This window comes from Zalophus californianus, chromosome 13 (assembly GCF_009762305.2).
Source record: "Zalophus californianus isolate mZalCal1 chromosome 13, mZalCal1.pri.v2, whole genome shotgun sequence".
Lineage (NCBI taxonomy): Eukaryota > Metazoa > Chordata > Mammalia > Carnivora > Otariidae > Zalophus > Zalophus californianus.
The window spans coordinates 84,831,819-84,847,089 of NC_045607.1; the positions used below are offsets into that span (position 1 = coordinate 84,831,819).

Consider the following 15,271-nt stretch of genomic DNA (forward strand, 5'->3'; position numbering starts at 1 on the left):
CGCTTTGACTGCTATGTACTTACCAGTTCTCAAAATGTTTTTTTTTCCCCCCAAAGAAATGGCACTTATCTGTCATTCTCTTCGGTGGTATTAGTCTTGCTGTTCTATTTAGAAACACTGCTGTCATCAAGCAGCCCCTTTTATACTGGGAGGCTGACAATTGTGTTTTGGAGCCCACAAGGAAAGCTGTGCCTTCTATATAAAGAAAGAGCATTCCAAGAGCTGTTGTCTGGGCTGGGAGGATGGTGTGCCTTATAACTTAGTTTAGCAGCCTGGAATTGGGCATAAACCCCAAATCATTTGGGAGTTTTGGAATAAAGTCATTTGGAAATAGGTCTTCAGCTGTCATGGTAATGGAGGATGTGTGTGGTGGCCAAATCCTGAAGATCTTAGACTAAGAGAGATGGAATGTCAGCATCGCTGTGCTGATTGTCAAGAGCGCCGACTTGTGTCCTTCACCCCTCTGCTCCCTGGCACAGGGATTCAGTGACACTGTTCTTCCGTTCCCCTCAGGCAAGCTCGGCTCTGGACTGTAAAGACAGCCTTCTGGGAGGTGTTCTAAGGGTCCTGGTGAATTCTCTGAGCTGCGATCAGAGCACCACCTACCTGACTCACTGCTTTGCGACGCTCCGGGCTCTCATCGCCAAGGTAAACACGGGATGCTTGTTTTCTTACTCCTAATTAAGAGCTGAGAATCTCATCCGGCCTCCCTCTTCTCCCATCAGGTGCCCCAAACCCACACAGCACGGTATTTAGTGCCATCAAGGTAGAGGTCTTAAGTCTCCCTAAGAATAAAGCAGATGCCCTGATTTTTTTGAGAAGTCACCATTAGGAACAACAGTGGCTCTCACACTTGAAATGTGGATAGAACTATAGACATTTGACATGGCCACTCACTGGAGACATGAGGGCAAAACCAGCTGAGCACCTTTACCTTTCACCCTTTTCAATACCGCATCTGGGTGAGCTTAATGTCCTAAACATGACGCCCATCAGTAAGTCTTGCAAAATGTCTTGTCATAAAATGAGAGAAGATTTAGAAGTAAATTTCTCATCGCCTGAAGAATATAGATTTTCCTTACGTCAAGTGGTCTAATGCAGTTTACTTTCTCCCCCTGGATTGGAAAGCTCTCAGTCGGTACCTTCTTAACGGGATCTTTTACATTTTTTTAAGTTTATTTATTTATTTAAGTAATCTCTGCACTCAACATGGGGCTCAAACTCACAACCCAGAAATCAAGAGTTGCATGCTTTTCCAACTGAGCCAGCCAGTAGCCCCGGGATCACTTACATTTACAAAGTAGAATTCTCCTGCTCTCCGCTCTCAGGATTATTTTCTCTTTCTTAGTCACCAGTAATTTCCAGGGGGCTCAGTAAATGCAGGATCCTTCCTGCAGAGAGGTGACTTTGCCAGTGAACGCAGCCTGGCTAATGATGCGGTGAATCACACAGCCCTGATCTTAGTTGTGCTCTTCATAATTAGCTCTTAAGTCGACTCCGTTGCTTCCATTCATCTTCTGACTCAAGGAGCTCATTATCTTTATGGAGCAGTGCATGAACTCTTCTGGGCTCTCTACTTGTCCCAGCAGACATTGCCCATTTCAATAGGCATCCAGTCCAGAAAAAAATACGAAAGTGCCCCTGGATGCCTCATGGGCTCTGTGTCTCTCCTAGTTCGGGGATTTGCTGTTTGAGGAAGAGGTGGAACAGTGTGCGGACCTGTGTCAGCGAGTCTTACACCATTGCAGCAGCAGCGTGGACAGCACCCGGAGCCAAGCCTGTGCCACCCTCTACCTCCTCATGAGGTTCAGCTTTGGAGCCACCAGTGTAAGAGCTCGCACCGGCGGGGTGACCCAGAATCAGTAGAGAAAGTCAGTGCAAAGCATTGGTTGAGGAAAAGTTTGCAGGACTGCCATTTCCTTCCGTCCTGTGTGAAGGAGACAATTGATGCTGTAGATGGATGGCAGCTTTTGAGTTTGCAACCAGACGTGAAGATGGAGACTGATGAATGCCATGGTTTCCATCTGTGTGTTTCAAGGACAAGTGAATGAATATAGGTAGATTAAAAGTTGTCCTCTGTGGGGAAAAATACAGCAGTCGGGTTAAGAATTCAGAAGCGTTTGTCTTGTTTCCAAATTCTGATTGAATGGTCCCAGACTGACCTGTGGAGGAGAATTTGAATGATCAGTATCATTTGAGTTTTAATCAAAGCTTTGCAGCCTTTGGATTTATGCTTTATTGCAGAAGAGTTAACCTTTGCTTTAGTTTATCTAGATTTTAGTTCATCTAGATTATTTACATTTGTGGTCATGTTAATGAGCATGCCCAAGAGATCTTAAAAGATAAATTGGCCCATGGGAAAAAGACAGGGTCCTCACCATATGTTAGGCATAACTATTGAAAATATTTAGGACATTTTCTCGGGGGCCCCCAGGATAACGATATTTTTCCACAGGGCGAGAAGGGAAGGAGAAACAGAGAGTCACTGTGTGTCCAGGGTCCCGAATCTGAGAAAGCATGGCCATGGGGATACTGTTCCCTTTTCCAGTTGAAGTCAAGTCCCAAGAAGAGGAATCTTGGTACAAAAGGATCCGTCTTTGAGACCCAACTTTGTAGGAACCTCCCAGCCTTACAGCATGGAGGCCATCCAGTCCTCAATGAAAATTTAAAGGGAACTGACAGATTTATGTCACAGCAATATCCATTTAAACCATTTAAACAACGATATGAATCTTGTGCAAAGTAGAGCTCACATTTCATTGAGAGGAAAGGAAATGGTTGAGACGGGGTGAAAGAAAACTTTGGGGAGCTCCTGGTGTCTGGCTCCACTGCCTTCCATTAGCTGCTCGCTGAGTGTTTCTTACTTGGTCCATCTTTTCCTCTTCCTGACACAGAACTTTGCAAGAGTGAAGATGCAAGTAACCATGTCTCTGGCATCTTTGGTGGGCAAAGCACCAGACTTTAATGAGGAGTACCTGAGAAGATCCTTGAGGACGATCTTGGCCTATGCAGAAGAGGACACAGCCATGCAGGCCACTCCTTTCCCCACCCAGGTAAGCTGAAGAGCGTGCCTTACCTCATGCACAGGTTCGGGATCAGCCAGGTATAAACTTGTGTATATATACGTGTGTGTGTATACTGTGTATCCATGTAATACATATAACATAGAATTATATAACAGTTCTATGTTATACATAAAATATATAAATATTAATAACATACATAAAATACATAAACATTAATAAATGTTAATATAAAATATAAGTAATAGAAAATATTTATATTAAAAATAAAATAACATACACAAAATATATGTAAATATTAAAAATATTAATATAAAATATATTTTATAAATAAAGATAAATATATAAATATTATGTATACATGTATTTAATATATAGCACGCTATATATTATATATAATATATAGCACACTCTATAGCACACGTGTATAATATATAGCACACATCATATATATATATATATTATATATATATATATATATATATAATATATATATAACATAAGCTGAAGTCCTAAGCTGCCTCCTATTTGGTATAAAAAGCCTGGTTGTTCCAGAGTACTGTTGAGGCCTCTTCCAGGTTGCAAATAACTGAAACTAAGTTCAAGTTAAACAAAAAGAGGGAAGGTAGTATAAGGATTCGGGGCTAATTCATGGAGCCCAAGGGCCAACTCACATCTGAGCCTCTGAAGCACATGGACCTGCAAAGATGAAGGCCACGGAGGGTCCATCCAGGCTCCCCTCCACCTGCGAGTTCTGCTCCCAGAGAGAAGCCCACCCATGGCTGTCCCGTGCCCTTCCAATGCAGCCCTAGCTGGTTACCGTGGATGACAAAGCCAGGATTTTTTAGAGGTGTACACTTTTTTGCAGGTGGAGGAACTTCTCTGCAATCTGAACAGCATCTTATATGACACGGTGAAAATGAGGGAATTTCAGGAAGATCCCGAGATGCTTATGGATCTCATGTACAGGTAGGCTTTTCTGATAAAATCAAAGGGTGTCAGTTGAGGGTCTAGGGTTTGTCACTGTGGAGGTCTTGTTGGTGTCATTATTCTAGGCCATGTAAGTATACTGTTTTGGATGACATCCAAAAGCATATATAGAAATTGGTAGAAATTAATCATTCAGAGTGAGTTGATTCATGTACACCTTTTTAGAAATATCCCCCTAATTCAAACTGAGGTATCTCTCACAACAGTATCTTCTACTTACCAGAGAATGAGAGAAAAGAACTATTATCATATGAATTATTTCCTATATTTTTTCCAGTTATATTCAGATATACATGTACCATTTTATTTAGAAATCATATTTTACTTAATGGTTTGAAACTTTGTTTTATGGTCCTCGTTCGGGAGAAACCACTTAGAGAAATAAATTGGTTCTGATGTGATGTCTTAGACGGGTCGTACTTTTGTCTTATTATTCTGAGGGAAAGGAAAGGGAGAAAATTGCTAGAGATCCATTACAATAGACCTCATTTGATTGGGCCTTTTTCTTCCCCATAAAACTTTAAGTAAATGCTATTTGTTGAGGTCCAGCACACGCTACCTGTGATAGGAAAACAACCGGACTGATAAATATTTGCTTTTTCCTCTCATTTTCTGAACAGGTGGGGAAAAACCTCTAAGGGCAGGTGGGAGTTATTCTTGGGCGGGGGGGAAAGTGGCCATACACAGTAGAACAGTGTCATTTACCAGCTGTCCTTGAAACTTTCTTATTCTGCCTTCAGAATTGCCAAGAGTTACCAGACCTCTCCTGATCTGCGGCTGACCTGGCTCCAGAACATGGCTGAGAAACACACCAAGAAGAAATGCTACACGGAGGCCGCCATGTGCCTGGTGCACGCAGCGGCCTTAGTGGCCGAGTACCTGAGCATGCTGGAGGACCACAGCTACCTACCCGTGGGCAGTGTCAGCTTTCAGGTGGGGAGCTAATGCAGTTTTCCCTGGAGAGCGGTGGTTCTCAATGGGGGGGGGCGGTCTTGCCTGCCAGCCCAGAAGGCATTTGACGATCTCTGGAGACATTTCTGGTTGTTACAACCAGGGATCGGCTCCCACCGCAAAGAATTATCTGGCCTCAAATGTCAATAGTGCCAAGGTTGAAAGAAATTTCCTTTTGTGTATTATATTTGCCTCCTCTAATTGCTTTACTATCTTGTTTTTTTTAATTATTTACAATAAATGTAGAGTTGATAGGCACTCTAGGCATTCCCAAACACGCAGGTCCATGATTTCATTTGACCCTCCCCATCCACCAGTGAAGCAGGCAGATAGGCAATGTACTATGACCCCTACTTTACAGATAACGAAACTGAGAGAGCAATTTTTCTAAGGTCATTTAAACTCTTTCTCAAAGACTCGGAGTTGGCACAGGACATGACAACCGAGAAAGTATTTTCCAGACACTAGAGAAATGATTTCCCACATGATCCATTCCTTTGATCGCATGCCCCAACTCTGTAGCGTCGCACACCTCAGTCCCAAAGCAAGGAGGAACCACATGGACCTGGGAAAGGCGAAAGGGGCCTGAAGCAGTACTTTCTTAGGATAAGCTAAATATTGCCTACAGTTAGCAAAGTGTCTAGCAGGTCTGAAAATTGACTCAGGCTAGGATGCTCAGTGGCCACTTGGATAGCTTTTGCTGAATAGTTTAATGCAGTCTTTAGAGAAAATAAAAGCTTTATGAGTCCTTTTGTAAGAGAGACATCATCTGCAGCAATGACTCTTCTTGAAACCACAAACAGTCCAGTAATAGAGCCCTTTTCAAGCCAGATTCACAGTCATTTGTAAGTGCTTGTATTATCCTTGTTTCAATCTATATGACTGATTTTATAAAAGGCTTTTTTTTTCAGTCTTGTTCTTCAGCACAATTTTGTGATGGCTATGTGAACCAGAGGGAGAGGACAATTCAGAGTAGCTTCCCCAGGCTTTGGGAAGAAGTCACTGGAACCATTGCTAGGGGGGTGGTCAGGAGCTTCTGATTCCCTAGAACTCTGTGCACCTGTGCACCTGTCTCTTTCTTATTATGAAGCCCTCCTTCTTTACGGCTCTCAGTAACAATAATATTTATTCAAACATTTCATCCTCAGCAAATCACTTCTCTTCTCAATTCAGAAATGTGTGTTATAAAGGCCAAAAATGAAATTCTTATCCAAAAAGCCTAAAAATACCACATCTGATTTTCATTTGCATAAAAGTGAAGGAAGTTACAAAAGTCATTTTAGATGTATCTGCTGCTTTCATCACATTTATTTTGGCCGTTTGATATTATCAAGGATAAATATTTTAAGTGCTACTCTTTCAATTCCCAGAAAATCTTTGGGTTTTTTACTTAATGTTGAATCATATTATCCTCTTTCCATGCTTCGTTAACTGAACTATTTCTTATCATTCTTCTATGCCTTTTTCACAGTTACTATATTCTATTTGATATTTATCACTTAAGTATTAATGGCATTTCATTATCGACTCTCATGTGTGGTAAGCCTGAGAATTCTAATTTCGCCTAGAATTCATTTGATTTGCTTATAAAAAGCCATGCCAAGGCGAGATAGAATAGTTATTCTAGAACCAACAGAAAGACCCCACATTGTCCCTACAGGGGAGCATTGAGCTCTATTTTTCAAATACCTATATCCATTCATTTATTCTTCTAGGTGATATTCATTGAGCACTTACTGTGTCCTCGTGAACTTCACCTTCTAGCCAGGGAGAGCGACATCATCTAACTATTCTATTCCTTATTCAATTACAATCATGATAAATGCTGTAAGAAAGAGGTACAAGATGCCGTGTTTATAATCTGACCTAACCTTCCAACCTGGGGGTCATGGGAAGCTCAGAAGGACCAGGACAGTGAAGGGGGAGGCAGAAGGAATTGTGGAGCATCAGGTCTTCATGATACACAAAACACGGTGAGGTAGGTGTTCTTGGCTACGGAAGAGAAGCCAAATTATGTTGTTGCTTTTGAGCCAATTCTTTTTCCTCAAAGGAGACATACCAAATCTTTTTGGGAAATGCATACTTGACCTAGGGTAGAAATGGAATTTATCAGCTTCCGTGAGGGAGATGAGCCAGGAGCTGCACCTGCCGAACTGGAAGGAGGGGCCCAAACCGTGTCATCAGACCTCAGTGTTGTCACCACTTCCTGTCTCTGCTTTCCCTTGCATCGACTTCATCCTGCATGGGCTTCCCATGCTCACCAAGAAGTATTTAGGTTTATACCTTCCCGGGTTCAAGTTCAGGAGACCAGAGCCATGGCTCATTTCTAGCAGTTGCAGAGAAAGTCTCAGTGCATCTTACTGGGTGTGACAGGGTCATGTGCTCGGCCCTGAGCCAATCATAGTGGCCAGAGAAATGGGAATGCTCTGATTGGCTGGGCCAGAGTGGAGGTCCACACCTGGACTTGTGGATGGCTTCCCGGAGGTCTTACTCTACAAAAGGATGAGGGACTTCTGGACAGCCTTAACAACAGATGTCCAGAGTTGATTTCTCAAATGCTGTGTGCTTTAGCTTTCAACCTTGTTCTGCTCCAATAAAATTGAATTTTTGGAAAAGACTTATAAACTGGAGATAAATATATCTGTGCAAGGAAAAGAACTTTGAGGCCACTGAATTCCAAGGCACTGAGATCGTTGAAATGCTATGCCCCAGACTGCAGTGTTTCTTGCACAAATGTAGATATGGATACATTCTCAGATACTGCTGTGACTTTTACCTCCCTGATTCTGAAGCCAGGAAAGTCAGCCAGAGTCCTTTTCCTCTGGTTACAGCTAATAAAGCTTCATTACTTTGGAGCTGTTCCTCTACCCGTAGAAAATTACATACAATTCTCAGAGTACTCATTTCTTGAGTTATTAGATCCTTTCAACTGAATCCCTTGGACCTTCTGTTATTTCCAGTTTGGAAACATCACAATAGAAAGGCCAGGTTTGGAAAAAAGACTGGCCACAAGAGAGTCTGAGCGCCTCCTATATTCCTCAAAACACATTACAGTCTTGGATGTGAAGATAAGAGGACTGTGACAGCTCTTTTCCTTGATTGCTAAGGTTGATGCGCTTGATCTTGCTAGCCAAGCCAGGAGGCAGATGTTTTTACTTCCCAAGCCAACTCTAGTCAGTTGGTAGTGGCTGACTGGAGTGCTACGCTAAGAAGAATTTTGAGAATACAGTTGACCCTTAAACAACATGGAGATACAACCCTCCACCCAGTCAAAAACCCACAGATAACTTTAACTTCCCCCAAAACTTAACTACTAATAGCCTACTGTTGAGCAGACACCTCAGTGGTAACATAAACAGTTGATTCACATGTGTTTCATATGTTAGGTATATAATATATTGTATTCTTACAATAATACCTAACTTTTCCTTAATATCTTTGGTATTTCTAAACTACACGATTTGTGAGTTTTTCAAATTGTTGCAAATCTCAAAAAATTCTTCCAATATATTTTTTAATTTGATTTTATTTAAATTCAATTAATTAGCATATAGTATATTCTTAGTTTCAGAGTCCAGTATATTTTTGAAAATGCATACAAGTGGACCTGTGCAATTCCAGCCCGTGTTGTTCAAGGATCGACTGTATATTCAAACTTCAAGGGAAACGGTGCTCTAATTGATTAGTTACGCCTGTTACAAGTGTAGGAATGGGAAAGAGTGGCATGCGTGCTACCTGTTTGCAATCTCTAAGCTGGGAAGATGTCCCATTGCTTTTATGCTCTATATGCATTTCTTCCACAACTCTGAGACAGGTTGAAAAAAAAAAAGACTCTTAACGTGTCAAACGTATGAGAGTCACTGCAAGGGCCAGAGCTGGGGTGAGGCCAGAGGCACCTAAGGGGCAGAATGTAAGGAAGCGCTCACCTAGGGTCAAGCAAATTCAGAGTCATCACTTACTGAGATTGGATGGACCCTGAGATTGAATACCTCTCTAAAGGTTTTGCCCTCGGTTTCTCACTTGGTTCACTCTAGCCCGGGCCCTGGTTACTGTACTCTCTGCTGGAGACTTTTTTTTTTTAAAGATTTTATTTATTTATTTGACAGAGAGAGACACAGTGAGAGAGGGAACACAAGCAGGGGGAGTGGGAGAGGGAGAAGCAGGCTTCCCGCTGAGCAGGGAGCCCGATGCAGGGCTCAATCCCAGGACCCTGGGATCATGACCTGAGCTGAAGGCAGACGCTTAACGACTGAGGCATCCAGGTGCCCCTCTGCTGGAGACTTTAAACTCTATGGTTTGTGTAAAGGAAAAGCTTGGAAAAAAGAACAAAATGGGAGACAACAACAGTACTGGTTGCATTGCCATCAACATGGCCACCAAGAGGACATTCTCATTGGCTATTATTGTATAATATGGCTGTTCACCTGAAGATCAAGTCAGTAGCAGCACACCTCCAAGGTTCACTGGGCTGCTGAAACAAGGGAGTCTGGTTAACTGTTAATCGGTCTTTGCCTTTTAAAAACCATGACCCCTGCTGGATGTCCCATAGGGTCATTTCACGACAGTAACTCAATTGTTCTTACACTGAGGTAAGTGTCCCTTTATGTATGTCCTCAAGGTCAAAAAGAAAAGAAAATTGTAAGTTTTGAAGACCAGTTGCTCAGTGTATCCTTTCAAAATAAATGGCAGCCAGGGCGTCTTGTGGGTGGAATTTGAGACATTCTATAATCACAGGCTCTGTGAGGATCTTCGAACGTGGGCTGCCTCAGTGCCCCATCTTTGGGTTCCTCTGGTACCTTTCGTTAGTCCGGTTCCCCTGTTCTCTGGGCTAATCGTGGAATCTCTTTCAGAACATTTCTTCCAACGTGCTGGAGGAGTCTGCAGTCTCTGATGACACTTTGTCACCCGATGAGGATGGTGTGTGCTCAGGCCGATACTTCACCGAGAGTGGCCTGGTGGGCCTCCTGGAGCACGCAGCTGAACTCTTCAGCACGGTCAGTGCTCACAGGGGTCCCGGGGCCTCTGCGGTGGGCCGAACCCCCAGCACTGTGAATGCCAGTCTTACCCCGAGCCAGGCACACTTCCTGCTGGGCAGTGCGGGGTGGGGGGAGGGGGCAGAGGGTGGCCCCATATGACTTTGATGTATGCAAATTGCGTCAGGTCTGGAGGGAGCTGAGAAAGCCTTTCATCACTGCAGTATTCGGGTCTTCATGGCAGGCTTTTTGACTGGGCAGCAGTTATACTGTATCATTTCCATTTACTAGGGGGTAAATTAGGCCACAGAGAGGTGAAATGGCTTGCCCAGGGTTATACCACAAATGATGAGGCATGTTCTCACTCCCTCATTTTCCCTCTCATGGAGAAAATAATTGGGGTGGAGCCGCTGGGAAGGGAGGGAGGGAAGAGATGGACCAGCTGCCTTTCTGACAACTGGGTAGTGCTCAGGATTGGCGCAAACCAGGCCCAGCTGAGAGAACTATGTGAGGGCAAACCACTGAGACTCCCCTCATTTGCCTTATCTGGGTCTACACACTTCTGATAAGATAAACAAAAATAGGTAGATTAAGTCAGTGAGATTCAGGGCAGTAGAGAATGTCTGTTGCCCATTTTCATGTTAATAATTGTACTCCCCCCAGTTTTAAGCCAGGTAAATCTCTAATACTTCGCTATATTTAGCTGATCCAATTTTATGTTCATCCTTATGGTTTCCTTTCTTTTCTACCTTTCATTTCCAAGTTTCCTACCCTACGACCTCTATGTATTTTTTGTTTTAACTATCTTTTCTTTTTTCTGCTTTCCATTTCAGGATTCAGAGAAAGTGCAGTATACTTCCATTTTTCCTAAAATTCAAGAAAGTGAACTAGTTAGAATCCTGCCAGTTCCTTTTAGGCAAGCATTGAACATCTAGCTAAGCATGACCCCAGATGACATTTAATGATGCTGAAGCTGCCTTCCTAAATAGTTACTAGTCCCTGCTGCCAATCTGCTGCTTTTATTCCTTGGAAACCCTTTTGCCCACTTAACATCATCATAAAGGACCATTTAGCGTGTGTCTAGTTCCGTTTGCGTGCTCCGGCCATTCCAGAGAAGCCGAGACATCACTCCTGCTCTGTAAAATATTGTGGTGCCCATAACTAATCCATTCTCCAGCACATAATGAACTCTGGATGCTCTTCTTAACTTTCCACTGGATTAAATTCTTGTTGATTATCTTCTCTTTCTAAGGGAGGATTGTATGAGACGGTTAATGAGGTCTACAAGCTGGTCATTCCCATCCTGGAAGCACACAGAGACTTCCGGAAGCTGACCTCCACCCACGACAAGCTACAGAAGGCTTTTGACAGCATCATCAGCAAGGTATCTGGGGAGTCTGGCCAGCAAGTCCTGTTACCTGGCAGCATGTAACCCTGTCCCAGAGATGCTTAGCCCTGCTTCCTCTCTAGCGAGTGATTTGTCTTGAGCACTTCATTGCTGTAGCTCTTGCCTACCCAATGGAGAGAGGCTGGGAATAAGGCAGAGGGCCAGAGGTCGGACAGTTCCGACTGAAAGAAAGCACCTTGAATGACTTTACAACCAGGAAATGTGAGGACTTTTAAAGTTCACTTCAAAGAAATCCTAGAAATCTTTCGTGGCATTTCTTTTTTTTAAATTATTTCCAAAGTTTCTTCCATAAACGTTACATTTTTTTAAAGGCTTGATTTCGGTTTATATTAGCCATAGGAATAAAGTGCTGTGTAACACAACAAAAGAATCCTTCCCTTTACAAGCCTATAGATCCTCAGAAATGACCTAACTAAAGAGAGGTTTTCTTATTTTGCTCACTAGGGTCACAAGAGAATGTTTGGGACCTACTTCCGAGTTGGGTTCTATGGATCCAAATTTGGGGATTTAGATGAGCAGGAATTTGTTTACAAAGAGCCTGCTATTACCAAGCTTCCTGAGATCTCTCACAGACTAGAGGTAAGAAAAGCGCTGGACTCCATATACTTCACAAAAGCAAGTTAGAGTGGGTCATTGCCAGAAAAAGAGTTATGGATTCATCATTGATCTGTATAAACATTTGTCCACATTGCATTTATAATATGAAGGTATTAGGTGAGATCATAAGGCAAAGCAGGATTTGGAGAGTTTTCTCCTAAGATTTGTATTTGCTTGTCTAAGTTTGTAAATTTATAGGGTGAGTATTTATTTTCAAGGCTACCCAAAAGTCAGTCATTGTCATGTGCTTTCCTATCACTCTTGTAATTTTAGTAATAGTTTTTCAGCCTTAAGATTATCACCTTGACTTTGAATCCTGCCAAATTACTGAGTTATCCCTACAAAGTGTTGCGGCCATCCTTTTGGTATCACTAGACAATACATCCCACTTCTGACACAGAGATGCTCACAGTAGCCATGCCTTGAGCTGGGGCATGGTGAGCTCTTCCTGCTGAGCTGGTCCAAGGAGTCATCCTCTGCGGATTATCAGAGTCAGTGTCCCGTCTCGTAGGCTAGAAGCCCCAACTCCAACCTGCTGTCTACACTTGATCCATAGTGTCACAGAAAAGAGCAGCATGTTCCTAGAGGAAAGGATGGGGAAATAGGAAAACAGCCTGGAGAAAAGTGAGAAAAGCAGACATGGAAAGGGCCAAGCACTAAGACCTCAGGATGAAAGTCAAGGGATGTCCTCCAGACAAAACCCTCGCAGGCTGAGTACCTGGGGACCCCAAAGTGCTGACACTTAATTCAAGATTCATTCCTTATGCCTGCTTGCCGTTGCTTCGAATTTATGCTTCTTCATAGCTGTAAAACTTAAAACACTTTAGTTGCCAAATTGCTCCTTATGCTATCCATCCCTGGAAAAAAAGAGACTTCAATTCCTACCGGACTCAGAGAAGCCATGGCACAGAGTGGTTCAGTAACTTGTCCAAAGTCATTCAGCTCACGAGAAGGAAAACCAGCAATTGACCCCAGGACACTTGGTTCCCTATTATGTTTCTCCAACGTGGGACTAGAAGTGTGTGTTTTGTCTTCTTGTGAAATGTGATTCATCACATTCTGGGAAGCCTAGTGACCTCCAAGCTCCTAGGGTACAAAAGGCAAGAAGTAAATTGTGCTATTCCCCTGGAGCTGCTTCCGGAAAGATGAAGACATTGGTTGAGTTAGAGGTCAAGCACACTTATTTTAGGGAAGCACCCATCAGTTTGCAATGCTGCACTTCCTTACATTTTTATTTTTGTCTCCAGAAATGCCAACTTGCCTCATTAGCTGAGAAAGACCTCCGATAATGAGCAAATTCTTCCTTAAGCTTGTTGCAAACTTACTCTCCTTTTAAGACACAAAGAGTTGCATTAATATATTAAAATAATCTTTGTAATCTGTTGGTTCTTCTCGCCTAGGGATTTTATGGCCAGTGTTTCGGTGAGGAATTTGTAGAAGTGATAAAAGACTCTGCTCCTGTGGACAAAACCAAGTTGGATCCTAACAAGGTATGGGGAAGTTTGCAAAAAGTCACCCTCAGGCTCCGATTCCCTTTGTTCTACCCCCCAAAACACAAAATGTCCTCTGTCTGGGCTCTCAAAGTCACTTTGGTGTAGCCAAACTTTTTTGTCAAGGGTTCAACTATTATATGGTTAGATCTTAAAGAAACCATATTCCAAGGCAGGAACCATAAGAGCTACCACTTATTAAACACCAGCTGTGTGCCTGGCACTGCATCAGGCCCTTTGTGTACATCATCTCCTTTCATCCTCCAAGAGCCCTTTGAAGTAGGTGTGGTTATTCCTATTTCACAGATGAGAAAACTGAGGTACAAAATTGTCAAGCAGCTTTCCAGGATCACGCAGGTGTCCAAGCCAGGACCCAAGCTCAGCGTCTGTCCTCCTCAAACCCATCCTCCTGATCACCGTTCTTTATTGCCTTTCTGTGCAAAGTTTTACACTCAACTTCAAACATATTGAAAAGATGCAAACTTCTCACTGCCAGTGCTTAGTGGCTCCCTCCTTTAAGCTGCAGGAATTTCTTCCAGCCAGGAGCAGGGCCCCCCGTGACGTTGGGGGAATGATGGGAAGGGCTTGGACCTCAGTGACCTCCCTTGTCACAGGAGGGTGTATTCTGTCCCATCCCTGGCTGGGTGTGCCGCATCCAGTGTGGACACTCTCCACCCCGAGCCAGTGGCAGGGGCTCAGGCCTCCACAGCCCTGCCCTCTCTTCCGACACCGGCCTCAGGCCACCCCCATGTCTGACCAAATGGTTACTAATTTGGGGGTTCCCGCGGCGGCCCTCAGGTTAAGGAATTCACTAGAGTGACTCACAGACCTCAGGGAAGTACCTTATGACAATGACAGTTTTATGATAAAGGGTACACAGAAGGCAAGGTCTGGGAAGGACCCTAGTGCTTCCATGCCCTCTCCTTGTGGAATCAGGGCATATCCCCCAGCCTCCCTCCTGCCCAGCAGGTCTGTGTAGTCACCTGTCAGGAAGCTCCACAGAGTCTTGGTGTCCAGAGTTTAATGTCCAGGCACGCCTGATTAACTTGTGGGCCACATTACTGAACTCAAGTCTCCAGCCCCTGCCTCCCCGCCCTGGTTGAGGCCAAAGTCAGCCCCGACTCCCAACCCTCTAATTCATGCATGGTCTTTTGGGTGACCAGCCCCCATCCTGGGACCCGCCAAGCTTGGGTCACCTCATTAAAATAACAGAGACACTCCTGTCCCTCAGGACATTCCATGGGTTTTGGAAGCTGCCTGCTAGCAAATGCGAAGACTAGATATATTCCTTAGCGTATCACGGACCGGCGGGGCGGGGGGGGGGTGGGGGCGGGTGCTGTCCTCCTGCTCAGCCCACCTCATAGATGTGTACATGAGCCTGTCTAAGCTGCTGGGAATAATGCAAGTTCACGGTATTTATGAAACGCTAGGGCCCAGAGGAGCGTTTGCCATCTGGCAGGCCCGGAAAGTGAAGAGTCCAAACTCTCCCCTCAGTTCTGTCCTCCGGGATGTTAAGGAGATGATGCAAGTAGGGAGGAATTGACCAAATGCAAGAGTTTGTTTTTCTCCAGATTTCGAAAGACTTGCTCACTTCACACACCTTCCCTAGCCCAAGCCTAAGGTAGTAAGTGTGGTAGGAGCTGAGCAAGGCTTCGACAGAGGTGGCGGAGGTCCTTGGATGATAGGCGTGCACAGCACATGCCGCGGAGAGTCACCAGTGTCCCCAGGGACATCCCTGACACGTGGTGCACTTGTGCCCTCTTCTAAAATGCCCAAGGCGGGTGCTGAGAGTTTTAAATGAGAAGCCAAACCCAGAATGACAGCCGGATTTCATCACAC

General features: G+C 44.0%; 1 protein-coding gene across 4 annotated transcripts in view; it reads left to right on the forward strand.

Annotated features, from left to right (window-relative positions):
• Window positions 1–15,271, forward strand: part of DOCK8 (dedicator of cytokinesis 8) — a 220,694-nt gene that overhangs the window by 183,219 nt on the left and 22,204 nt on the right. For all 4 annotated transcript variants that reach the window (XM_027614627.2, XM_027614629.2, XM_027614630.2 and 1 more), the window contains 9 exons: window positions 514–648; window positions 1,675–1,827; window positions 2,895–3,053; window positions 3,892–3,992; window positions 4,754–4,946; window positions 9,815–9,958; window positions 11,190–11,321; window positions 11,790–11,924; window positions 13,343–13,432. In XM_027614627.2, the coding sequence (XP_027470428.1) occupies window positions 514–648; window positions 1,675–1,827; window positions 2,895–3,053; window positions 3,892–3,992; window positions 4,754–4,946; window positions 9,815–9,958; window positions 11,190–11,321; window positions 11,790–11,924; window positions 13,343–13,432 (1,242 nt within the window). The remainder of the gene's footprint in view (window positions 1–513; window positions 649–1,674; window positions 1,828–2,894; window positions 3,054–3,891; window positions 3,993–4,753; window positions 4,947–9,814; window positions 9,959–11,189; window positions 11,322–11,789; window positions 11,925–13,342; window positions 13,433–15,271) is intronic.